The sequence below is a fragment of the Typopeltis vanoorti genome, chromosome 12, assembly GCF_054136105.1.
Source record: "Typopeltis vanoorti isolate ZY-2024b chromosome 12, IOZ_Tvanoo_1.0, whole genome shotgun sequence".
In the NCBI taxonomy this organism is placed as follows: Eukaryota; Metazoa; Arthropoda; class Arachnida; order Uropygi; family Thelyphonidae; genus Typopeltis; species Typopeltis vanoorti.
The window spans coordinates 71,645,170-71,672,902 of NC_143560.1; the positions used below are offsets into that span (position 1 = coordinate 71,645,170).

At 35.9% G+C, this 27,733-nt stretch overlaps 1 protein-coding gene across 6 annotated transcripts in view; it reads left to right on the forward strand.

The window, feature by feature from the left end:
- Positions 1–27,733, forward strand: part of Adck5 (aarF domain containing kinase 5) — a 255,110-nt gene that overhangs the window by 195,476 nt on the left and 31,901 nt on the right. For 5 of the 6 annotated variants that reach the window (XM_090402087.1, XM_090402090.1, XM_090402091.1 and 2 more), the window contains 2 exons: positions 2,873–3,050; positions 27,456–27,623. In XM_090402087.1, the coding sequence (XP_090258213.1) occupies positions 2,873–3,050; positions 27,456–27,623 (346 nt within the window). The remainder of the gene's footprint in view (positions 1–2,872; positions 3,051–27,455; positions 27,624–27,733) is intronic. The other variant, XM_090402088.1, reaches the window with a different exon arrangement.

Below are 27,733 nucleotides of genomic sequence, written 5' to 3' on the forward strand. Positions count from 1 at the left end.
TTGGATGTCCAACAGATAAGTTTTCACTCGTATCATCTATTTCCACTTCCACATTGTCACTGTTCTCTGTCCTAATACCGCTTTCCCTCTCCGAGATTATCTTTTGACATTCAACATCCTTATTAGTTTGATCTTTTAATATCATCTCCAGATCTTCTTCACTCGTGATTTCTGACAAGGTATCGACTGGTAAGTAGGTTTTAAACTAACTAAGCTTTACAGCCAAACATAGCTGTTTGACTGTAATGAAACAGACAAAGCCAAACATTCCAGAGTGATGTGCTCTGTTTTTCATAAATTGAATAAATTTTATCCCTTCTGACCATTTTGTTGTTTTATTTGTTTCAAGCCATGTGGATAACATTTTTTCAATGTCTTGGTTTGCTCTTTCAACTGAGCCTTATGATTGACTTTGGCGTGGTTTTCCATGAACAATCTTAAGGTCATTCCGCAAACTTCTTCAATAATTTTATTCGCAAATTCCTGGCCATTGTCACTTTGCAAGATGCATGGAGTTCCAAATATTGTGAACACATCCAATAGATGATATGCAACTTCTTCAGCTCGTTTTGTTTTCAAAGCTCTAAGTTGAACAAATTTCGTAAGATGGTCTTGATAAACCATTATAAATTTATAATCGCCATCAGCTTGTGACTGTATATCAATTAAATCAATCTGACATCTAGAATTAAATTCACTGCTTTTAATTGGTTTAACAACGAGCCCTTTTTTTGGAATGCTCAATTTCTTTTGGCAGGGTTCACAAAGATTCAAATAATATATCATAACAGTTTCAGCTGTTATGATATATTTGAATTTGATGTTCTTATACTTCTCTTTAAGCTCTTTCATCATTCTGTTTCATCCTCCATGCCCGATTGCAATATGAGCGTCATGAATTAACTGAAAATTTTCCTCCAAGAAAGTAATACATAATCAGGTCTCTTTCATTTTTAACAGGTACGACGAGTTTTTCAACATTTCCAATTTTTACAATATCATATCTTGATAACCGTTGATAATCTTCAGGTGTTTTGCTGAAAACCTTCTCTTTGTTTTTTTTAACTTTCGCTAAAAACGAATAATACTCTTCTCTTGTGAATAACTGATTATTTTTCCCTTTTTTCGATTTCAGCATATTAACTTGGTCATTAAATCGTGTTCATTCTTTCTAAATCTCCCATTATGCTTATGGGTACGTAAAATCAATGAAAATGTGGAGAAATGCACACTTACTAGCGACTGACATAAATAAGAAAAAGCAACCTCTCTCATTAATGTAGTAATCAGTACTAAGCTTTTTCCATGGGAGGGAGATAAAGCTGGGAGACATGTGTAAATTTTCTCTGAAAATCATATGCAGAATTTAATAATGAAAACAGCTAATTGATAAAGCGGGCTCGCAAAATTATGAACACGTGTCCAGCTGAGAATTAACAGACTTATCAATTATGGTTATCTACCTAAAAACAAATCCATTATGAAGAAGTATCTGTAATGCTTCTTCATTAGTGCTTTCGACAAAAAAAAAAAAAGAAGAAGAAGAAAAAACATAACTCGTTATGTGAAATTACACAAGTTTTCACTTAATCAATGCATAATTAGATTAATTGCTCACAATGTTCAACGTGGGTTTAAGTGTACATCAGAAACCAACAGATATAAATTTCCAATGCCAGGAGTCACGTGGTACTTCCCCACCCTCCCCCAAACTTAGTGTATTGAAAATTATTATATTTACCATCAATAGTTGGGAAGTATTAATAATTGCCAGTTCCTGTGATTAATTCTCTTAAATTATTTACTTTAACCCCGTTATTTGGTTTGTATTAATAGTAGCCAGTAATTATTAATATAAACCGATTAATTACTTGGACCATAACATATATACAAATTAGTAAATATAGAAGAACAAATTTTCTCAGTTCACCCATGATACAAATGTACTTATAAGTTTAAGAAAACCTTTCGTGCATGGGAGCCACATTAAAAAAAAAAAAAAAAAAAAAAGCATTCTGATTCTGATATCTCCTTTTGAGTAATGCCCAAAACTTGTTTTTTTGGTATCAGTACCCATCCTATATTGTCCCTCCATTGTTTTGTGCTGATCCTATCTACCTCTCAGAAAGAAGTGCGTATCTGTGTTCAACCCATTCCCGAAAAAGGAGACAAAAATCGGTTGTTATGTTATCATCCATGATGCTCATGCCTCTTTGTTGTTAAGTCTATTTTTTAATTTCATATATATCCATTTTTACCTGAACCATTGATACTCATCTCTGATTATCTGATAGATATATCTGATGGATATAATGCATGTAATAGAAGAAACAAAATGATCTCACTTACTGGTGAGAAAGCTTGACACCTAATTTCCAGTGACATCCTGTGACAGTATTATCACATCCAGAACTCTTAATCCTTGTGGTTCTACTATTACATGCATTATATCCATCAATAGTTCCAGATTATTTACTTTATTTTACAATTTCTATTCATCTAATGACTTTGTTTCTAAACTTATAGTTATAAACCTGTTATATATATATAGGCTATAAGGCTATTGCAATGAAGCACCAAGCCAAGTCAATTGTGAATTCAATACTAGATCATCATTGAATTCAAGGCTTTAGATTAACTGACATGATATCTTAGTAGTTTGTATCTCCTGTAATTGGTTATGTGTATTCATATTCTAGTTTCCTGCAAAAAAAAAGTATCAATAGATTTAGATATCAGAGCATTAATTGCATAATAACATATTGTCTTTTGTTCTGTTTATGACATTTTCAGTAGTTAAGTATGACTTCAAAAGATATGCTGCTGAAACAGAAAAATAAACTTTTTTTTTTTTTTTTTTTTATAATTTCAGATTATTTTTTATTATCTGAAATGCTAATGCAGCGGCCCTTAGAACGGAGGACAATGCATCTTTCCAATCGCTTAACTGCATCAGATATTGCCTACATGAAGCAGCAGGCCAGTAATCATTTTGATAAAATAACAGTTGCTCTGCAAGAACTTCCTTTATCTCTCTTGTTAGTTATCAGGTAATGTGTGTGTCTGTGTGTGTATATTTTTATGAAGAATTGATAATCTCGGTTCTAGTCATTCAATTCTTCATAAAAATATGTATGTTAACAGAGTTAATGATCATTCTGTCATATATATATATATATATATATATATGTATAATAGGTTTCTTTTTGCTCTCATATTTCTCATTCTTTTAATGTCAGCTACAATTACTCTTTGAATGCTATATCGGGATGAGCAGCTTTACATTTCTTAAAACTAGTCTGTATGAGACTTTAGTCATTCAGCATGCATTTGTTGTCTTTATACCTCCTTGTTGTGCCACATGGTTTGTTACAAGTATGCAGTATTCAAGGAAAATGGGGATGTGTGCATAATTTTTGCAACTTGATACACTACACACATGCATACTTGCATGCATGTATATAGGGATCTCAGAATACTTTAGGTGGCAGTTCCTTGAGTGATTTTAAGCAAAAGAAGTTTGTCAACATGATCTTATTTCGTACAGTTATAGAAAAAATGGTCATTTTACAATTTGTCTGCCATTAACTATAGCCCCACTCATACAGCACTGCCAGACTTTGCACGTATTATCACAGTCTAGTTCTTTCAAGCATCCTTATAGCTTCTAAACAGTGGTTCGTGTTATTAGTTTAACTGTTTGCTTTTACTGAAAAAGTACCAGTGCCCCCCTATCTTCATTATTATTATGACTTCCAGGGAGTCAAGGACTCATTGAAGAAGGCCATACATCACCCACAACAGCTGCCAGAACTTCCCTTCAACTCATTCAGTAAACTGTTTCACTCATTCACAGTTTGGTGAGTCCTCGACACCCTAGAGGTCTAATTCCCATTAAAGAAACAATTTATAATTTTTGTAGTGGAAACATGAGCACCTGCTGTTTAGAAATGCTGACAGTGCATTCCCAACAACATTATCTCTAAACAACAGATTTTGCATTGATTTCTGATCCATGTGAAGCTGAATTATCATTATCAGTTCCAGATGTGTATCATTAAGGTGCATACAGTATGCTCTGATAGTACTACATAATTATATTAATACAGGCTTCCTGTTGACAGTTTTCTTCCAAATTAATTTCTTATTAGGTTTCCAACATTGTGAAATCTTATATTTCCTTTCTCTAAAGCACTACCAATTACCTCAATCCACTTAAGAAGTCTTTTTTTGTCATCATGGCATTAAACTTTTTCCTCCTATTCTGATAAAGTGACTAATCATACCATACCATCTTAGATTACCCTGCTCACACATTCTTGAATGTTAACAGTGCCCAGTTCCCTAGAAACTGTATTAGGAAAGTGTGAGCAAGGACATAAGTAGCAGGTTTTTTTTTTTTTTTTTTGCATGGTGATTGGGTAATGAGCAGAAAGGGCTATCTGACAGTGTGGTGGACGTAGGCACATTGAATAAGTTTAAAGAACAGTTTAATAAGTTTGTGTGTGTGTGTGTGTGTGTGTGTGTGTGTGTGTGTGTGTGTGTGTGTGTGTGTGTGGCATTGTGTACCTCCTGTGATGAATCTTTCATCTGTATAGAGGTCTGGTGTTAATAATAATGTATATATGATTACATTACAGTAAGTAATGTAATCATATATACCCTGACTTTTTTTTTTTTTTATTCTATTTCAATTTCTGATAATTAACAAAGCAGTCTTTTACAGCAACTTAACCACTGAAAATTTTGCTATAAATCAACTTTAGTTTATTATTAATGGTGCAAGGTCTACAATCCATGTGTGTGTGTGTGTGTGTGTGCACACATGGATTGTAGACCCATGTGTGCACCCGTGTATATTATTATTCCCAAACCTCCATGACATAAGAAAACTCATTATTGGATATTCTCGCTATAACCATTTTACTGTTTGCATACTCACCACTCACATAAGCAGCATATTCAACTCAACTTGCCCATCACTGTGGGCAAGTTGAGTTGAATATGCTGCTTCTTACTCCTTGCTCATGCATGCTTCATACAGCTTCCAGGAAGGGACCATTGTTATATCCCTTCATAATGAAAGATTATTTCTGTATTAATCTGGTAAAAACTAGATTGTCTGGTTTGTACCAGTTTATATTTCTCAATCATATCATCACACTTCCTCTTTCCAATTACCAGATTCATAATGCCTCAATCTGTTCTCATGCGCAGAATCTGATTTTGAACCTTTACCAAATTCTCTTTATCTCCAGCTGACTAAATCTACACACACAAACAATAGTCCAAATGTAGCTTGGTTGAAGTCTTATTGAAACCGCATTCTGTTTATTTGTACATGTCAGTATCTCCCACATCATTCCTTTGAGCTGTTGTGTTGTCCTCATGCTTTTCACAGTGTGGTCCCAAAATTTCACATCCTTGTCCACCCATAATCTCCAGCTCTCTCATCTCCGTGAATTCATTTAATACATTCCCACTGAATTACACAGCATCCCATACTTCCCTTTCAAATTTCAGAACTTGACACTTTGAAACTATGAATTAGCAGCCCCAGTCATCTTCATGTGCAGGCAGTATGTTCAGATCCTAAAGATTACAACATCAGTTTCACTCCTCATACCTCTTCCTAACTGCATTGGCAGATAGCTGCATTTCACTATTTAAACTTTTCCAATGATCTATAATGTAGTATTTTAAACAATAATGGCACTAAAATATTTCAGCACACTATTGAATAACCCCCCTCCTCTGGGATACCACCCTCCTCCCATACACAACTTGCTCTCTGATAAGTTACTGGTATCTGATAGGTCCAACTAACTAATCTGATCCTATCCCATCTGTACCAGTTTAAATACTAGCTTGTTTAGCTTGTTCTGTAACAGCCTGTCAAAGATCTTTGCAAAATCTAGATATACTACTCTCATATGTCAACAAACTGCTAAAACACACATTCTGTTAATAAAGTCACACTAACTTCTGTAACACACCTTAACCACAACTCCAGATACACAGACTGGCCTGGAATTCACAATTATTGTCTTAGCATCCCGTATTCAGTGGGGGAAAAAAAAAATTTTTTTTAATTGTACCTTCTTCCATTTTTTGGGACTTTCATTTGCAAGACTCTTGTTAAACAAGCATGCCAAGGACATTAATAATTCCTTGGAGCATTTCTGTAAAACATGCAGCACTATGTCTTTAAGTTATATTGCATGATTAGTATTAAGTATGAGGAATTAAGCAATGTTAGTATTACTAACATTACTTAATTCTACATACATGCTCATTCTCTCAGTACTGAAAAACTCTTGAAATATTTGTCAACATGAAATACTGATGACTTGTTCATTAAATACTTCAACTATATCATTCACTGTTCCTCCCTGTCTACTGTTTCCATTAACTAATATTACATTCACATAATCATTCTTTTTTACTTACCATGTATTTATTGAAATTACTTCCTAGAATTTTGACTTGATTGGCTATGCTCTGTCCATACAGCACTTTTACTTTTCATACTAACCATATTACCTTCCTTGCTTTCACTTTATACTTGTCATGTTACTGATTATTAATCCCTTGGAGCTTCCAGTATAAGGTATACTACTGCCTCCAGATTACCCACTTAATCCTCCCTCCCCCCATTCACCTATTTTTCACCTGCTTATTTAACCTCCCAATCTTTGGAATACATTTAATTGCTGCTGGTGTTAAATCTTCCTTGACTAATGTTCAAACAACATAAATCTCTTTTCGACCTAATTCCTCATATGATTTGCTAATACTTAGGTGACTCGTGTTTACTTTCACCAATTGGAAGGTAGATTTGACACATCATTTGTATTGCATCTCCAAATGCATTAATGAAATCAAATGATTGATTTGTATGTGCACTCTGTTACATACTGCATAAGGTATTTGCCCTTCAGAAACTCAAAAAATTAATTTACATATTCCTAGATGCTCTCTCTTCATTCCAATCTGTATTTCCATAATTAAAATCACTTCTTCCTCTTGTATGCTAAAACCAATTTGCTGTACATTTTCTTGTCATCACCATCTACATCAAGCCTTTTCATGTTAAAACACCTAGAATACATGGAGCACCTAAAATTCACAAACAAGGTATAGCCCTTATGCCCTATTGTGGATAATATAAACAGTCCCACATGCAAACTTGCTAAACATTTGGCTAAATTACTAGCCAGCCTCACAAATAATTCTCCCTTCTTTGTTAAAAATTCTGGTGTTAAATCTTCCTTGACTAATGTTCAAACAACATAAATCTCCTTTCGACCTAATTCCTCATATGATTTGTTAATACTTAGTTGACTCATGTTTACTTTCACCAACCGTAAGGCAGATTTGACACATCATTTGTATTGCATCTCCAAATGCATTAATGAAATCAAATGATTGATCTGTATGCGCACTCTGTTATATACCGCATAAGGTTATTCGTGACTTATTTTTCACGGTATTAACAACACCACACACTTTTTTCACAAAGATGTTTTATTAACGCTTGTATTTCGCTGATTTTCAGCTCAGCATCATCATCAGAGCACAACACACTTGTGCATGTGACAATGAGTGAGTGAAACAATATAATTGCAAAAGACAAAAGATCTAAAGTCCTATTTTTGGCGCCCTCTAACGAAAAAAAAAAAAAAAGCTATGCAGGAGTTTTTCTTAGGATAACTGTCTCCCAAATTTTGGCAAATTAATGCAACCATATTTGTTAAGGTTGGGAGAATTCTTCAAAGCCATTGCTGACTCAAAAAATAACCTTTCAGATCTATAACGACTCTTAAATAGCACATTCGTTTTCCTCCATCTAATCCTGTGTGAAGGAGTGTCCAAAGCATGGTCTGCCAGTCCCGACTTGCCATAGTAATAGTAGCGAATGTATCTTTCATATTCTTCCAGGCAGATGTTCACTTATCTTCCTGTTTGCCCATAATAGGCCAAGTCACAGTCACAAGGAACTTCATACACTCCTGGGTGTGCTAAAGGGTGAAGTTTATCATGTTGGAGGCTTAATGGATTGTATACAGCACTCAGAAAGGATTAAAAACAGAATTTAATTCTTCCTATATTTTGTCTCAGTCAATGAGACATCTTCAGGAATTACAAAATAACTAATGTAACATAAAAACAAATAACAAACAATACTAAGCCCAACCACGTGGGAGACACTCAAGTCCTATCTAGGTGGAGCGCCCTCTAAGGGCAGTTGTAGGTGACCTGGAATGTAAAGTGGGATATCTGGTGATAAGCATTTCCCAAATCTTAGGAAGCTTAATGCAACCATATTTGTTAAGATTTGGTTGATTCCTGAGAGCTGCTGCTAATTCTAAGAATAGTCTTTCTCTTTTGAATTTGCTGTGGTGGAGCATGGTGGTTTTTTCCATGAGATCCTGTGGGTTGTATCCAAGACATGGTCAGCCAAGCCTGACTGACCATAGTCATGCTTGCAGATGTATGACTTATGTTCCTCCAGGCGGATAGTGGCTGATCTGCCTGTCTGTCCAAAGTACGCCAGTTTACAGGAACAGGGTACTTTATAGACTCCAGGCACTGAGAGAGGAGGGAGCTGATCTTTTGTAGAGCTGATGAGGGTAGCAAGTTTGCAGTGGGGCTTAAATGCTGTGTGTAGGTTGTATTTTTTTTTTTTTTAAATCTTGGCTATTTTTTCAGATGTGCCACAGATGTAGGGTATGGTGACGGCATTTCTAAACTCTTTTTGAACAGAAGACCGGGGAGGAACTGATTATTTTTCTAATGCTGTGATCACTGTTAGCCATTGGAGAGGAAAGCATTGTGTATGTGGTCAAGCTCAGTTGTAAGGGCGGTTCCATTGGAACAAAGATTGTGAGCTCTATTGGTAAGAGTTTTAATAATGCCATATTGTTGAGCAGGGTGGTGGTGGGAGCATTTGTGAATGTATCCGCCTGTATGCTTGGGTTTTCTATATACCATGAAGGAAAGTGTAACTAAGGTGTCTAGGAAGGCTAAGCAATTGTTCTTTTCCTTTTCCATCGTGAACTGGATTCTTGGATGTAGGCTGTTGAGGTGACTGAGGAAGGCTTCTAATGTGTCTGAACCATGAGGCCAAATAGAGAACACATCATCTACATATCTTAGCCAGATGGAAGGTTTGAGGGGGTGGGGGCTGAATCTATGGCTTGTTTTTCAAAATCTTCCATATAAAAAATTGGCAGGGGTGAGAAGGGGGGGACCCATGGCAGTTCCTTCTATCTGCTTATAGATTTTGCTCTTCCAAGAAAAATAACCAGAATAGATGGCAAAGGAAAAGAGATCTAAGATGTCAGAAAGAAAAACGTTTTTTAAGAGTGTTAAGGTATCAATTAAGGGAATATTGGTAAACAATGAGGAGATGTCAAAGCTTACCAATATGTCTGTGTTATTTAAGGTTAAATTTTCTGAAGGTTTTGAAATGGGTAGAGTTTTTTTATATAGGATATGGAAAGTCCAGTGAGGGGGATCAAAGAGTTGGCCAGCTGTTTTGACAGTTTGTAGCAAGGTGAGTTAGTGGCATCTACTATAGGTCTTAGTGGGGAATTAGATTTGTGGATTTTTGGTAAACCGTATATTCGGGGGGGGGGGGAGCGACGGGAACAGAAAGGTTTGAGTTTTTTCGTCATTTCCGGGGGCCAAGAAGACACTTTTTTAAGTAAGTTTTTTAGTTTTTTAACTTGTGTTTTTGTGGGGTCAAGTTCTAGTGGGGTGTAGGTAGAGCAATCTCGGAGGATAATCTCCATTTTTCGATTGCATTCTGTGGCATTAAGAACGACTGTGACGTTACCCTTATCAGCTCTGGTGATAACGATACTTTTTTCTTTTCGTAATTTCATGAGAGCAGTGCGTTGGGAGGACAATAAATTACTTTTAGGAGGCGAAGACTGGGCGAGGATGTTAGCGACATCAAGTCTGATGTTGCTTGCTATCTCAGGCGCTAAGCGACAGATCCCGCATTCGACGTTGAACATCACATTAAGCATCAGCACTTATTTCGGAGTGACAGCGAAATTGTGGCCGAGGCTTCGGGCACTGATGGCATCGTCGTTGAGCCTTTTGGACGATAAGTTCACTACTGTCTGGAGCGGTTGAATTTGCGGTTGCAGCTTGGCTTTACAAAAGTTGTTAAATTTCTTGATATGTTTATTTTCTATTTTTTGAAATTCTTTCTGTGCAGAAGCTCTTCCGAAGTTTATCCTTAGGCAAGCAGATCAGACCAGCTTGACATTAGGTTTAAAAGTGGTGCGAAGGCCATGTTTCAACAAAACTTTGGCTATCTTTTCCGATGTACCTCTGATATAGGGAATAGAAATGGTCATGTTGTATTCTTGTGTATTAGGGGAGGGCAGAGTAATGGGTCTATGTAGTATTTTATCTATTTTGTAGGGATTTTAGCTGTTGGCTAAGAACATATGGTGCAGATATTGGAGTTCTGTGGTCAGAGCTGTATTGTTAGAACAAATGGCTCTGTGTGTATGTGTTTTTAAAATGCTGTGCTGTTGGACTGGATGATGATGTGATTATTTATGTAGGTATCTTCCTGTGTGTGTGTAGGCTTTCTGTAAATAGAAAAAAATAGTGATCCATCTGAAAGGTGGGTGACTAATGTGTCAAGAAATGATAAACAGTTATTTGATTTTTTTTCTACTGTGAAGTGGATTTTGGGGTGTTGGCTGTTTAGGTTGCTTGCCCCCCCTTAATAGTGTTGGATTCTGAATATATAGAGATTTAAGTAATCATTGTTTGCTTCAGAATCCAACATGATCTTCCATCACAAAGGCTAGACTTGTAAATATTATTTAATGTAAACAACTTATTTATAAATTTAATATTCATATAACTACCTTTGATTTTATCTAATATGTAATTAATTAATCAAAGATATATCTATTAATAATGAAAAGACTATTAAATATTATTAAGCTATTTTATTTATTACTATATTAATATTATAAGAACTTGTATTTGATAATTTAACTGCGCATTAATTAAAATGTAAATATTCTCTATTTATTCCTATTTGTAAAAGTTTAACGTTATGCAATAGCTCAATTTTATTATGTTTTGTTTTGTTGTCATGGAGACATATGTAAGTGAGCGAGCGCGAGTTTGGAACAGTGCGTGAGGAGAATGTTGAAAGTTTATTGAAAAGAGTTTTAATTAAAGAGATCACGAGAACAATTTAGGTGGGAAGAACGGATATATAAGCAAGGAATGCTGAAAATATTAAGGGAAGGTGAGAGAGAAGGAGATAGATAGGAAACATAGAAAGAGAAAATTGGCATTCGGTTGGAATCAGAGTATTCAGCATTCGGGGAATCAGAGTGCAATATTAGAGAGTCGGCAAGTCACTCAAGCAGCTAATTTAAGTCTACTAGTCGAGAAGCAGTTAGCTAATAAGTTGTAGAATAACAATTATAGCTATGGAAAACAGCTGAGAGACTATTAAATAGACTAGTGATACTTGAGCTGAGATTTAATTTCAGCGCCGACTTCTCAAGGACATACGGAACCTTGAAGCAAAGCACGAAGTTACTAGAGAATAGTAGAGGCTGTAAAGTTGAAGTTTACCGTTAGCTGTGTTTAGAATTATAGTGCCTAAAGAATTATTTGAATGCAGGAGGAATGAACAACTGTGCATATAAAACCTCAAGATAAGGAATTATTGTGTATTGCCTTAATTCATGAGTGATCAGTAGTACTTCATGCAAGAACGTTTGTTTATGTGTATTGTGACTGATGATTAATTCAGTTATTGCTTAGAAGATTTATTTTAATGAGTGCTGTATACTGTTTAAAATGTTTACGGTTATAAAAAGTGTTTGTGTGTAAGTTGATGAAGAAAGAAGATTATCGGTAAGATTTTTCCAACCATTAATATTCCTATACAGAGAAGTTTGTGAGTTTCATCCTAGAATTTCCCTATACTAACAGTAACTATTGCGGAGAATTAGCTAAAGTGTAAAATTAAAGTTGTTTGTTTGTGAAGAGGTGTTACTTCAATTTTTATTGTATTTTTGTTATTTATAGCGATAACAGATTTACCTTTGTCTGAGTCTGTATGATTGAACTTATCAGAGAAGCTAAAATGTTTGTGATATCTTAATTACTGATTTGAACTTAAGTGTAAAATTTGTGATTCTAAAATTAAATGTTTGTTTTTGTTAATCAAGGTTGTATTTTGCCTGAATCTCTTTTACTGCACCGTTCATAAAATATTCGAACTAAAGCGGGTAAATTAAGTAAGTTAAATACACTCGGCCAGTATATATATATAATAACAACATATAAAGGAAGGGTAGTTGAGAGTTGGTTTATCTTCAATTCTTGAACTAATTCAGATATAAAGTGGCGCAGTCTTTAAATATAAATTTTCTTTATATTTGAATTAGAAATCAACTTACAACTTATCAATTAGTTAAGAACATCGTAATAGTAATCACGTCAGATCCAAAGTATATCCAGAGAAGAAGTAGGATCCAACAATAGCAACTCCTCTGCTTTTGTAAAAAATTCAGTCCATTTCAAAACACTGGTTAAATATCTACTCCTAAAAGATTCAGACATAATGGTTAGTTTCGATATCACCTCCTTATTTACCAATGTACCACTTATAGACACTCTTGATTTAATCAAGTCTAAATTTCCCCCTGATATTTTTGAATTATGCACACCACGGCGCTTGGCCGCACGAAGGAAGATTTGGTTTCGAGTCTAGTCAGCGACTAGAGGAAATTTCTCTAAACCTTTTTTCGACCGGTTCCCGAGTTAGTCGATCTCTGGCATGGGCAAGCGGGTTTTTCCTCCCGGGAACTCGGGTTTTTCGTCCTGTAAACCCAAGAAAATCGACCGTAGAACCCACGTTATTTCAGACATTAAACATATTGTGTTAGGGTTAGGGACTACTAGATGGCGGCACATTTGAGCCGTCTCTCTTCACTGCGTACCGCTTAATTTGTGATAGCCTTGGGCCATCTCTCTCTGATTGGTACCAGCAGAGATTGAACTGCCCACTCAGTCTCCAAAAGTTAGATAGGGCTAAATGGCCTTGCCTACTCCCCGTATACGGGAATAAAAAGGCGTTAGCTGATTTTTTTATTTTTGAACTATTCAAATTTACCATGAATGCAGGTTACTTTCCATGGGGAGGAAAATTCTAAACAGATTAATGGTACTGCTATGGTTTCCCCCCCCTCTCCCCCCCTGTTAGCAAATATTTACATGGAACACTTTGTAAACAAAGTACTTAGCACAGCTACATACAAACCACAAGTGTGGTTACACTATGAAGATGACATGTTTGCCATCTGGCCCCATGGACAAGACACTTTGGATGTGTTTGTGTACATACAGGAAGATATCTGCATAAACAATCACATCATCATCCAGTCCAACAGCACAGCATTTTAAAAACACATACACACAGAGCCAGAGCCATTTGTTCTAACAATACAGCTCTGACCACAGAACTCCAATATCTGCACCATACGTTCTTAGCCAAATGCTACAATCCCTACAAAATAGATAAAACTACATAGACCCATTACTCTGCCCTCCTCTAATACACAAGAATACAACATGACCATTTCTGTTCCCTATATCAGATGTACATCGGAAAAGATAGCCAAAGTTTTGTTGAAATATGGCCTTCACACCACTTTTAAACCTCATGTCAAGCTGGCGACTCTGATCTGCTTTCCTAAGAATAAACTTCACCCTTTAACACACTCAGGAGTGTATGATGTTCCTTGTGACTGTGACTTGGTCTATTATGGGCAAACAGGAAGATCAGTGAACATCCGCCTGGAAGAACATGAAAGATACATTCACTACTATTACTATGGCAAGTCGGGACTGGCAGACTACGCTTTGGACACTCCTTCACACAGGATTAGATGGAGGAAAACGAATGTGCTATTTATTAGTCGTTATAGATCTGAAAGGTTATTTTTTTAGTCAGCAATGGCTTTGAAGAATTCTCCCAACCTTAACAAATATGATTGCATTAATTTGCCAAAAATGTGGGAGACGGTTATCCTAAGAAAAACTCCTGCATAGCTATTTTTTTTCTTTTTTCTTTTTTTTCCATTAGAGGATACCAAAAATAGGACTTTAGATCTTTTGTCTTTTGCAATTATATTGTTTCACTCACTCACTGTCACGTGTACAAGCGTGTTGTGCTCTGATGATGCTGATTTGAAAATCAGCAAAATATAAGTGTTAATAAAGCATCTTTGTGAAAAAAGTGTGTGCTGTTGTTAATACCGTTAAAAATGAGTCATGAATAACCATCAACACCTAAGCTTATCTGTTAGATTACCGCATAAGGTATTTGTCCTTCAGAAACTCAAAAAATTCATTTACATATTCCTAGATGCTCTCTCTTCATTCCAATCTGTATTTCCATAATTAAAATTACTCCTAATTAAAATCATGAATGAATGAATGATTGCGAAAGTCGGATGCATGTTAGACCGAAAGTATGGAAACACAGAATGATGAATGATAGTGAAAGTGAGAAGAGGAGGTCGAGAGTTAGAAAATTAGAAAGATTGAATGATAGAGAGAATGTGATGTGAGATTCAGAAGTTGAATTGGATTGGATGAGAAAAGAGATGAAATTAAGAAAATTTGGATAAAAACTATTAAAACAAATCATGATGGCATGAAAGATGATCGAGTGGCATTGTATGGTGACTCCATTATTAAACGTGTGCTGGATTATAGGATGCCAAGGTATGTTTTCCAGGCGGTAAAATGAGTAGAGTGATTGAGGCATTGGATATGAGGAGGGAGCGAGCAAAGGAGTTGATGGTTTTAATAGGTATGAATGATTTGACAGAAGACAAAGAGCACATCAGGATGGATATCAGGAGGCTGCTTAGAAGGATAAAAGAGAATAGTGTGACAGGAAAGGTAGTCAGCGTGTTGCTTAGGTATGACTGTGGTGAGATGAGGTGGAGAGCAAGGATTATGAATGATATGCTGGCTGAAATGTGTGAGGAGATGGGAGTACAGTTTGTTAATGTGTGGAATGAGTTTGAAGGATGAAGTGAACTCTATGGGAGTGATGGACTGCATTTGAGTGGTTATAGTGTGAGTCGCTTGGAGAGACTGCTGCTGGAAGATAGAGAAATGAATCAGATCAAGCAGGAAGTGATGTGGAAGAGCAGGACAGATTGAAGAGGTGGTTATGAATGAGGAAGTGAGTGGTATGAATATAGAAAATGAGAGAATGGGTGTGCAAGAGGAGCAGGGAAACGGGGAGGTTGAGGGTGGACAGGGGTACACAGCATGAGAAAGGTGGATGCTCTGAGAGGAGGTGAGAGCATGTGTAGACAGGAAAGGAATGGGATGCGCTGGGATCAAGAAGAAACAGATGGAATTGAAAAGGGTTTTAAAATGAATAAGCAGAAAGGAAAGGGAAATGGCCCCAATCGAGCATGGAGAGATCACATCGAGTGAGTGGTATCAGTGGAACTAGCTGTAGATCCAGAAATGAGCTGTTGTGTTTGTAGACAAATGATAGAAGTATAAGAAACAAGGCAGATGAAATGGTTGCACTAATTGCATCTGTTCACCCAAAGATTGTCGGAATAGGTGAGACATGGTTGGAAGAGGACGACATCCTGACAGGAATAGAGATGGAAGGGTATGATGTGTTTTGTGAGGATAGAAGGGGTAAAAATGGAGGGGGGGAGTGCTATTGATGATAGAGAAAGAGTTATGTCCATACAAAGTAGAGATGCAAGAGGGAAATAGTGCCAGTGGTTTTGAGTCAGTATGGTGTGAGATAGAGGTGAATGGAATCAAATACTTGATTGGATGTTGTTATAGACCAGGTAATGTGGATGGTGGTGATAATGAAATGTATAATCAAATTAGCCAAGCAAATAAGAAAAGGGTGATCATTATGGGCAGTTTTAATTATGGCAATATGACTGGAATGATGAGATAGCAACTGGAAATCAAGAAAATTAGTTTCTTGAGTTTTTGAGGGATAACTACCTCAGACAGTATGTAACAGAGGGCACGCGAGAATTGAGGGTCTTGGATTTGGTCATTTCATCAGAGGATGTAATTATAAATGAGGTGTCAAATCATCCACCAATTGGTGAGAGAAACCATGAGGTGATTACCTGGGTGGTTGCCAGCAGTGTGAGGACCTCAGTGAGAAAAGGGTATATGTGGAACTACGAGGAGGGGGGTGATTAGGAAGTGCTCAGGAGACAGCTTGCGGGTGTAGCGTGGAATGAGGAGTTAGCTGGAAAAGAGATCAATGCAGCTTGGGGGATTTTCAAAAACTATCTAGTAGATGCAATGTCTAAATGTATTCCAAGGGTGAGAAGGTTAAATAAGGTAGGTGTGAGATGGATGAATAAAGAGATTAAGCATGCAATATAGAGAAAAAGGGCATTGTGGAGGCAGCATAAGAGAAGTGGAAATAACCAATTCCATGAGATCTACAAAGACCAGGCAAGGAGGGTGACTTGGTTGGTGAGGGTAGCTAAAGAGAGGTATGAACAGCAGTTAGCTAATGAAGCCAAAAAGAATCCTAAGGAGTTCTTTCGATATGTAGTCAGCAAAAGAAAAAATGATTATGGAAGGATGACATTGATTGGAGAAAATGGTATAAAGACAGCTGTTGCAGAATGTGTGGTGGAGATACTTAATGAGCAGTTCATAAAGGTCTTTCAATCTTGTAAATGTGACTTCATGGAGAGATTGAGAGCAGTTGATGATGGGGAGGAGAGACTGTAAGTGAGCAAGAGGTGTATGGGGAGTTGAGTAAACTAGATGTTAATAAGGCTGTGGGACTTGATAATATATCACCACATATTCTGAAGGAATGTGCCAGTAAGTTGACACCTGCCTTGACATATTTTTTTAATACAAGTCTTGCACTCAGTCAAGTTCCTAATTAGTGGAAGGAGGGCAAGATTGTGCCACTTCATAAAGGAGGTGATCAAACTCAAGCATCAAACTATAGGTCTATCTGTGTGTCAGGTGTTGTGGTTAAATTGTTTGAGAAGCTTGTGAGAATTAAGATCCAGAGTTGGGTTGACAACAATGGTATTAACTTTGACAGACAGCATGGGTTTGCTAAAGGGAGGTCATATTTTAGTAATCTACTTACTTATTACAATAAAGTGACTGCTTCCTTGGACAGAGGAGAAGGATACACAGTAATATACTTGGATTTTGCAAAGGCTTTTGATAGAGTACCCCATGATAAGTTGACAGTCAAACTAGAGCAGATGGGGTTGGATATTAGATTAGTGCATTGGATTGGAGACTGGCTATCTGTTAAGTATCGACAAGTTGTGTATGGGGGAGCGATATCCAGGAAAAGAAAGTCACTAGTGGAGTGCCTCAGAAGTCTGTTTTAGGGCTATTACTGTTTAACTTGTATATTAATGATATCAGTGAAGATTTGGATGGGGATATTCAGTTGTTTGCAGATGATGCAAAGTTGGGACGAACCATGAAGAGTAGTGAAGATGTTGTGGCCTTACAAGAAGACTTGAATAAATTGAGTGATTGGGCACTGAAATGGGGATGTGAATTCAATGTTGCAAAATGTAAAGTTCTAAAATTTGGAAAACAAAGATGGGAAGCAGAATTTATGCTTGGTGAGGATATATTGTTGGAGGTGGAAGAAATAAAAGATCTGGGGGTGATAGTGGATAAGGATCTTGAATTTAGGGGACACATAGCCAAAATTGTGCAGACAACATAAAGGCTTCTGGGAATGATGTCGAGGACACTGACGTATAGAAGTAAGGAGATTCTTGTTCCGTTGTATAAGGATTTGATTAGGCCACACATGGACTATTGTGCCCAGATTTGGTCACCTGGTTTTCAGAAGGATGACGAGATGTTGGAAAGGGTCCAAAGGTGACTGACTAAGGTAGTTTCTGACCTCCAGAAGTCGAGTATGAGGAAAGATTGAGAAGATGTAATTTACAGAGTCTGGTGGACAGGAGGAAGAGGGGAGATATGATAGCAATCTATTGGTAAAGGGTTATTATAGGATCAATGCTGGAGAAGTTCTACAGAAAATAGTGGGAGATCTGGGGAGAACCAGAGGTCATCCCTGGAAACTCTATAAAGAGGGTGTGAGTAGGGGAGTGAGAGGCAGTTTTTTTTTCGTACAGAGTTGTAAATGATTAGAATGCCTTGTCTGAAAGTGTGGTGTCTGCAAGGAGTTTGAATGTGTTCAAGGCACGGTATGATGAGCTGTGTGTGTGATAAAAGTACCTGCCAGATGAGTCTTTGACTCCATGAGGTCTTGGGGTAGTAATAATAATAATATTAATAATTCTGTTCACCTATAAGTATTTCAGAAAACCATCATAAAAAGTTCAGATGTAATGATTAGTTTTGATATCACTTCACTATTTACAAATGGACCGTTAATTGAAACCCTTGATTTACTAAAGTGGCATTTTCTCCCTGATATATTTGAGCTATTTAAATTTACAGTATATGCAGGTTTTTTTACATGGAAAGAAAAGCTATATAAACAACTAGATGAGTAATGGGCTTCCCCTTTAGCCAATTTTGACATAGAACACTTGGAAAAGCTAATTATGAATACAGCCACTCTCAAACCAGTGGTTTGGGAGTTGTTGCTATCTTGATGATGTGTTTGCTATTTGGCCACACGGTCCAGGCACACTGGATACATTTTTAGTGTATTTAAATAGCCAACACCCTAAAAATCCACTTCACAATGGAACATGAAGCTAATGACTATCTGCCCTTCATGGATACACTATAATCACATGGCTAGAGCTATTTATTCCAGTGACAATGAGACTAGAATTGATTCATAATGTTTTATGGTATAAAAAATGCCAAAAGAGACAAAATATATTTATTAGACTCACTAATATTTTGCTGGTTATCTAACCAGAATCATCAGAGCACAATTATAACTGTGATAGTCACACATCACTAAACTATGTAATTGACAAAAACAATTGCATTGATCCTCGCACATATAAAATTGCTAATATTCTTTCATGATTATTAACTGACCATATTGGATAATCCAGATCATTTATCAAGAATTCCACACATTTTCTAGAAAAAATTCGGGTTATTCAAATACAAGAGTCAGGTATTGCTAGTCAGCTTGATATTGTTTCTCTATTAACCAACATTCCATTATCTGATACTGTTAGTTTACTATATGATGATTTCCCCTTCCGATGTTGTGAAGATTTTTGAACTCGTTATACAATCAGGATATTTCAACTTAAATCTGAATGATATATTCATCTAAACCCAAGAAAGATATTTATTTAACCAAATATTTCGGTCTGGAAATAGCAGACCATCCTCAGTGGTATTACAAGAACAGTTTAAAAAATACAAGCTAGAATACTAACAATAGATCGCTAAAAATAGAACACGGCGCGTGATGTTATATCACTAAGTATGAAACGGAATATTTTGAAGTAGAGACATGATTGAAAAAAAAATATATATATATATATATTAATGAGTAATCTTGATTAGACTTTCCCAAATTTTTGATATAGATATACAGTCATTACGATTCAGGTTGGGACGATGGAGCAAGTCCTCCACACTTTCCTTGAACAAACGTTCGAACCTATAACAGGATCTATGTAAGATGCGCATCCTGGGCCAAAAGATGCTGGGGTCAGTTTCAATCTCGTGTTGAGCCAATCCAGACTTTTCAGGTTTGTTGTGAAGAATGGAGGATTGATGTTCTTGGATTCTTTTTTCAAGAGAACGTCCAGTCTGTCCAAAATAGGAGAGATCACAGTTGCAAGGAATTTGATAAACTCCAGGAAGAGATAAAGTCGAGCGTTTGTCTTTAGGAGAAGGAAAATGAGAAGACAATTTGTTAATAGGTGAATATGTAGTTGTTAAATCATATTTCTTTAAAATTCTTGTTATAGGTTCTGAAATACCAGAGATATAAGGAATAGGCACTCGACGTAATGAAACTGTGTTGTTTTGTGGAGGATTACAAGAATTGAGAAGATGTTGAGTACGTTTTTCAGAAATGCCATTGAGTTTCATGTGTTGTTGGATAGTAGAAAGTTCTTTCTGTAGATAATCAAAAGTAGAACAATTAGTTTTGGCTCTTCTGATGAGGCATTTTATAATTTCTGTTTTTTGACATGGATGATGGGCTGATTCTTTAAGAATATAATGACCTGTGAACATTGGTTTCCTGTATACTGTAGTTGTAAGAATATTTGAAGGTGACCGGATGAGGAGAACGTCTAAAAAAGATAACTGGTTGTTTTCTTCTATTTCCATAGTAAACTTTATACGATGATGATGCAAGGAATTAATACTGTTTAAAAAAGAAGGTAAAGAGTGTTTGCTGTGAGGCCAAATAGTAAAGATGCCATCTATATATCTTACCCAAAAAGAGGGTTGATGGAAAATAGATGAGAAGAGGACTTTTTCTAAATGTTCTAAATAAAAGTTGGCTAAAGCCGGAGAAAGAGGACTTCCCATGGCCGTTCCCATTAGCCAACTTTTATTTTGGACAGACTGGACGTTCTCTTGAAAAAAGAATCCAAGAACATCAATCCTCCATTCTTCACAACAAACCTGAAAAGTCTGGATTGGCTCAACACGGGATTGAAACTGACCACAGCATCTTTTGGTCCAGGACTCGCATCTTACATAGATCCCGTTATAGGTTCGAACGTTTGTTCAAGGAAAGCATGGAGGCCTGGCTCCATTGTCCCAACCTGAATCATAATGACTGTATATCTATATCAAAAATCTGGGAAAGTCTAATCAAGATTACTCATTAATATTTTTTTTTTTTCAATCATGTCTCTACTTCAAAATATTCCATTTCATACTTAGTAATATAACATCACGCGGCGTGTTCTATTTTTAACGATCTATTGTTAGTATTCTAGCTTGTATTTTTTAAGCTGTTCTTGTAATACCACTGAGGATGGTCTGCTATTTCCAGACCGAAATATTTGGTTAAATAAATATCTTTCTTGTGTTTACATGAATATATCATTCAGTCTTATGTCACAAGTATCCTTAAAACATCAACTTAAATCTATAAACAGATTGAAGCACTGCACGGGTAGCCCTCTGTCTCCACCTTTGGCAAACTATTTTTTGAACCATTTGAAAGATACCTTGTTCTCATCCATTCATCCTTAACCCTTACTTTGGTTTTGTTTTGAAAGTGGTAAGTTCAAAAATGAACTTACCACTTTCCTACATTGGATCAGTAGCCTTCACCAACGCATTCAGTTCACCATGGAAAAAGAAATTGCTGGTAGCTTATCCTTCTTGGATATCCTTCTAACTTGAACAGCCTCTGGTACTTGAAAAATTGGTACTTGCAATTAAACATTGCCAAACACTGCGTTGAAATGTCTTTTTGCATGCATTTTTGATTGACAGTCAACAATCGAGGCACCCATCACGCACGCAGCTTTTTCATGTGCAATTTTTCATGCGGGATATTATACATCCATTCATTTGAGATGCTTACCATCTCAGCAATCTCACACACTTTCACTCAGCAGTCTTCCATAACAATACCATGGATTTTGTCAATCATTTCCTTCGTAGTGACTTTAGTCGAGCGTACAAAGTACGCTTCATCTTTTATTATTATTATTATTACATAACACCTCCAGGGAGTTCAATGACTCATCAAGGGAGGGCACTCTACAACTCTGTCTCCACTGGGCAATACACCAACTACGATCATCTACACCAGCACCATCTACCAGCCTTCATCATCACTGGTATTTTCACAGACAATCACAAACATTCATGCCCATGGCAGGATTCGAACCCACAGCCTTTTGGGTGGAAAGCAGATACTGACCACTCAGCCAACCAGACCAGCTATGGACTTATGACCATGTTTAAACTCATTTATCCAAAAATAAATAGTCTTTAATGCTGGTGCAGAGTCCCGGTGAACTGCATATAACTCGGCTTTGATCTGTGCAACTGTTTGTTGCACAGACAAATTCTTCAAACAAAAGCGTTTTATCATTGCATGAAACTCATTTTTCTCCATTTTTTTGAAAAATGCGAACATGGTCATTTTAAATGTTTGCCAAACTAGAACTGCGTGTTGCACGTGGCTAAAATTTTGCCAGGGGTCATGAAAAAGATGATACGTACTGACACTGGTATGAATGAACGAATTGTGTCGCCATCTCTTGGAAATTTACCAAACTTTTCAATCACCCTCATATGGTAAACTTTTGAATAAAAGACTTAGAAATATTGCAAACAATCTACTGTCAGAAGAACAGAATGGTTTAGACATGGAAGATCAAGTATTGGTGATATGTTTTAAAATAAATTTATGCAAAAAGAAATATTTGATTTGGATATGTATTTATCCTTTATAGAAACAGCTTTTGATAAAATACATAAACATTATTCATTACATTTAGCACAAGCCATACAAAGTTTGTATTAAAGACATGTAAAACAGGGATGTAGTTGGTCTCCAACTCTATTTAATATATATATATATATATATATATATGGGGGGGGGGGGTGCTTAAGGGTCCAAGCTGTATAACTGAGAGAAGACCTCCAGATAGCCTTTAAAGGAGTGCAGAGAATCAACCAGGGCTTCTGACCTAATATCCAATCCTCACTTTCTCGTGCTGCACCATGTTAGGTATCCCTGGAGAACGAACAAGGATGGGTTGGCAATTTGGGATTTAGCTGACCAAATTATATTCTTATTGGCTTAAACCACAAGCAAAATGATCATACCACATGCAAGAATTTCATGCTGGCAGGGGCTTTGCCCAGTTAAACAAGGTTAAATAGTGAAAAGTCAGCTATTGGAATAAATTCCAATACACATTGAATAAAAATCACCAGAAATCAAGATTGGTACTATCAACATAAGAAGCCTGAATGGCAAAGGAATGGAGCTAGCCGATGAATTGGATAAGTACCAGATCAACATAATAGGAATGACTGAAAAAAAAAAAGACAATAACTGGTGATCTCTTTCTAAGCAATAAATACAAAATGTTATATTCAGGCAATAACAATCAGGGAAAAGAAGAAGTAGCCATAGTATTCAACACTAAATACGAGGATAATCTTCTTGAATGGCAGGCAGTCTCAAGTAGAGTGATGTGGGCAAATATCAGAGTGCGGAACTGGACAATGAGACTTATTTGTGCCTATAGTCCCACAGAAGGTTGTACTAGCGTTGAAGTGGAAGAATTTTTTGAGGCTTTAGAGAAAGCAACTGACAAAATGAAAAAGGAAAAGTTGGTCCTTGTTGGGGATCTAAATAGCAGAGTAGGTCTGACAATCTAAATGATTGTCCGATATACAGAAATATTTGGGAAAGGAGCAAAGCTAATAATAATGGCAAATGCCTGTTGGATTTCTGCTCAGAACATGGACTTGTTATTATTAACACAATGTTTCAACATAAAATGTACATAAATTCGCATGGAAAGAAGTGGCCTCATTGACTGTATTATTGTTGATAGTGATATTTTCTCACTAGTGCAGGACACTAGAGTGTACAGAAGATTTGAAATGGGAAGTGATACCATTTAGTCTTGAGCAGGACAAAATTGAATTTCATATTGAAAAGAAGAACATGTAAGAAAGTTTTAAAGTGAATGAAAGTTGAGCAGCTCTCAGATGTGAACTGTAGACTAAAATACACAAACATTATTCAAGAAAAAATTAAACAGATTCAGTGGCAAGTCCTGAAGAAAACACTGAGTGATGCAGCCAGAGGCAAGGATAGAAAAATCAGAACTGCATGGTAGACACAGGAAGTTAAAGAGGCAGTGAAGGAAAAGAAGAAAGCATACTGAAAGTTCCTGGAAAATAAGTCAGCTTGTGCTCTAGAGAATACAGAGACAAATGTAAGAAAGCTAAACACTGTATAAAACTAGTTAAAGAAAAGTCATGGGAAGACTTTGGCAAGAACATAGAAAATAAATATCAGGAAGGTGGCAAAATATTCTGGAGGCTGTTGAAAAAAAGGTCAGAAATAGAGGAAAGAGTGCTGTAAAAGGAATTAGAGACGATAAAGGTGATATGAAAACTGGAGAAAAAGATATCCTTGATGTATTGAAGTAATTACTTCGAAAAATTACTGAATGAAACGAGCAGTGACAGTCCAGTGGTAAAAAACACTCAACAGGAATGCAATCAGGAATACATATCCATACTTGAAGTTGAAAAAGCCATCAAAAGCCTGAAAGATGGAAAGGCAGAAAGAGTAGATGATATTCAACCAGAGAAGCTCAAGTATGGAGGTATAAAATCTTGCACTGCATAATTCAGAAGGCTTGGATAGAGGGATGAATTCCAGATGATTGGAGAAGAACTCTCATAGTACCCATATACAAAAAAGGGAAATAAAACTGAATGTGAGAATTACAGAGGTATTTCCAGTGGTGAGCTATAAGGGGCTCGCACGAGCCCTTTGTTAAATTTTTCTCAAATTTGCAAGCCCCTTGTTCTTCTTATTTTATAATCTTGTAGAACTAGAAAATACCACTATGGAATGTATACATACTACTGTAATTGCTACTTCAAATTCATATGGATTTTCTGATAACTATATAAAAAATCATTTCATTGCATTTTGTTCTGATAGAGCTAGTGTAATGTCAGGAAACAAATCAGGTGTTGCAATCTTTTACAAAAATTTCCCAACTTTGTGATTTGGCATTGCACTCATCGTTTACACTTAGCATTAGACGATTTGATAAAAAAACATTAAAGAAATAAATCATTTTGAAATATTTATGGATAAATTATACGCTTTTTATCATCAATCACCAAAAAATTAACGAGAATTAAATACGATTGCAAAAGACCTTGGTATCGAAATTTTAAAGATCGGCCGTGTGTTTGGACCACAATGGGCAGCTTGCAGTTTATGAATGGCTCTTGCTGTGTGGAGAAATTACCAAGCTTTATGCAAGCATTTTGCATCGAACGATAAATATAAGGGCTTTTTAAACCGACTTCTCAATTTGGAAAGATGTAGCATTAATGATTGATATCCTACAGGAATTATCATATCTGTCAGAAGCTCTACAAAGTCGCGATGTAAGTATTATAAGGGCTAAGTTAGGCTTTTTTTTTTTTTTTTTTTTTTTTTTTTTTTTTTGCTTGACAATGCAAGCCCTTTTCCTTAAAATTTCTATAGCTCACCACTGGGTATTTCCCTACTGAGTGTTCCTGGTAAGATTTATGCAAGTATACTTGAGAAACAGTTGAGAAAGATTGTTGAAGGGAAGCTTGGTGAAGAACAAGATGGATTCAGGACAAATAAAGACTGTCAGGATCAGATTTTCACTTTACAGCAAATAGTTGAGAAATCAATGGAATATAACAAAGATCTGTATTTAAGTTTTGTAGACTTACAATTGGCATATGTCAAGGTGCTAAAAGAAAAGCTATTCAATATGGTGTTGTTTTTATATTGAGTTGTAAGTCAGCAGACTTACAGTGGTTTGATGTTAAATCAGGTGTCAGACAAGGATATACATTATCCCCTCAGTTATTCATTATCTATATGGATCACATTATGAAGGAAAGCAGTATTAAACATGATATCAAAATTTCAGATCTTAATCTCAGCTCTTTACTTTATGCAGATGATGTTATACTTTTAAATAAATCCAGTACAAGTCTGCAAGATTCCCTAACTAAATTGAATAACTGCTGTAATAAATTTGGTATGAAAATCAGCAATAATGATACAAAGACAATGAAAATAGGCAAAAACAACATCAACTGCATCATGAATGGAGAACCTATAGAACAAATAAACCATTTCAGTTACTTAGGCAGAATTTTTCTTTTAGTGTTGCTTTTTCTTTTTTCTTTTAGCATTCATATTAGAAATTATGGACTTTACAACCGTGCTGTAACACGGTTGTAAAGTCCATAATTTCTAATATGAAGGCAGAATTTTTGGTGAAGATGGTAAATTAAATATGGAAATAGACAACAGAATCAACAAAGCTGATATGATAGGAAGTGAACTGAATAAACTTATATGGAATAGGAGAGAAATTATTCAAAACACTAAATTAGCTATTTACAAGACAGTGTTCAAACCAATTTTTACTTTTGAATCTGTGAGCTGAGTTAGAAAAAAAAACACTTGATCAAAGACTGGAGACGACAGATATGAGAGTCCTGAGACAGATGGCATCATTGGCAATATCATATTAAAAACTGATATTAGGAAATTACTTAACATTGTTAGCATCCAGGAATGTGTTAGCAGAGCTAATCTCAGGTGGTATGCTCATTAAACAGAATAGGAGATGAAAGATTAGCAAAACAAGTGTTCTCTGCCAAGTTTGCAAGAAAAAGACCCAGAGGAAGACCAAGATATAGGTGGATTGATACAGTAAAAAAGTACCTTAGACGATAGAAATATAAGATCTGACAAATGTTGAAATCTTGATAGGTAACAGATTGATTTGGAGGAAAATTGTAAATTGGAAGTTAGTAATGATGTAAATTTTTTCATGTAAATTCTTACTATGGACAAACAGGAAGAACTGTTGACATCTGCTTTGGTGAACATAAAAAATACATCTGACACTATTGTTATGGCAAGTCGGGTCTAGCAGACCATGTCTTGGGTACCACTTCACACAGGATCAAATCGATTGGAAGAAAACAAAAGTGCTACACAGAAGTCATAAGTCAGAGAGATTGTTTTTGGAATCAACTGAAGCTTTAAAACATACTCCAAACCTCAACTAGTATGGCTGTATATATTTACCAACTTTACCAACAATCTGGAGACAGTCATTTTAAGATTTAATTAATATTTGTTTTCTCTCTTTTTACAACATAGATGGCACCTAATTAGAACTTTTGTTCCTTGTGTTGTCCATTACAATTTTTTTTAAAAATTAGTCCCACTGTTATACCAAATTGTTGTTGTTTCGCATACCGTAAAATACCAACAATTTGACATTAACAGTTTGACAATTACTGTGACAAACTGTTAATGTGCTCTGAAGGTGCTGTATATAATACCAGCAAAATATCAGCAAATAAGTTAATAAATATTATTTTCTTATCATTCTGTGTTTTGGTCCAACTCTGTTTCACTTATACCATTGATTTTCAGGTAATTCAACTCATTTGCTGCACCTAATTCCTTTCTTTTATTTCTGATACCCCTGGCATTCATAAACAGATATAGTAACTAATTTTCAAGTCTGTAACCAGTCCTATTTGTGCTGCTCTTCTCATTTGTAACTCCTTTGTAAGAAAGTTTCCTCATATTCATCACTGTATGTGGTACATTTTCTGTACATATTGTTTTTTACATATTCTGTACATGTTATTGTTTCTTATGTTTTTTTTTTTTTTAATAGAAACATCAATACAGTAAGGGCCATTAATAAAAATCATGGTTATCCTGTAGACCGCTATGTACTAATGGCTAGGAGAGCTACAAGAGGAGCATTTACAAAAAAAGGTGCTGGTATCGTTCAGAAATTGTATGGGTTGTGGGAGCAACTACAGTTTGACATTAAGCTAAGGTATGTCTATATTTATTATGCTGAAAAGATATAATGGCGTATAGAAACATATAGTAATATATAATACAGTAAAACCCTGAAGTTACGTGGTAGGTCAGACCAACAAAAAG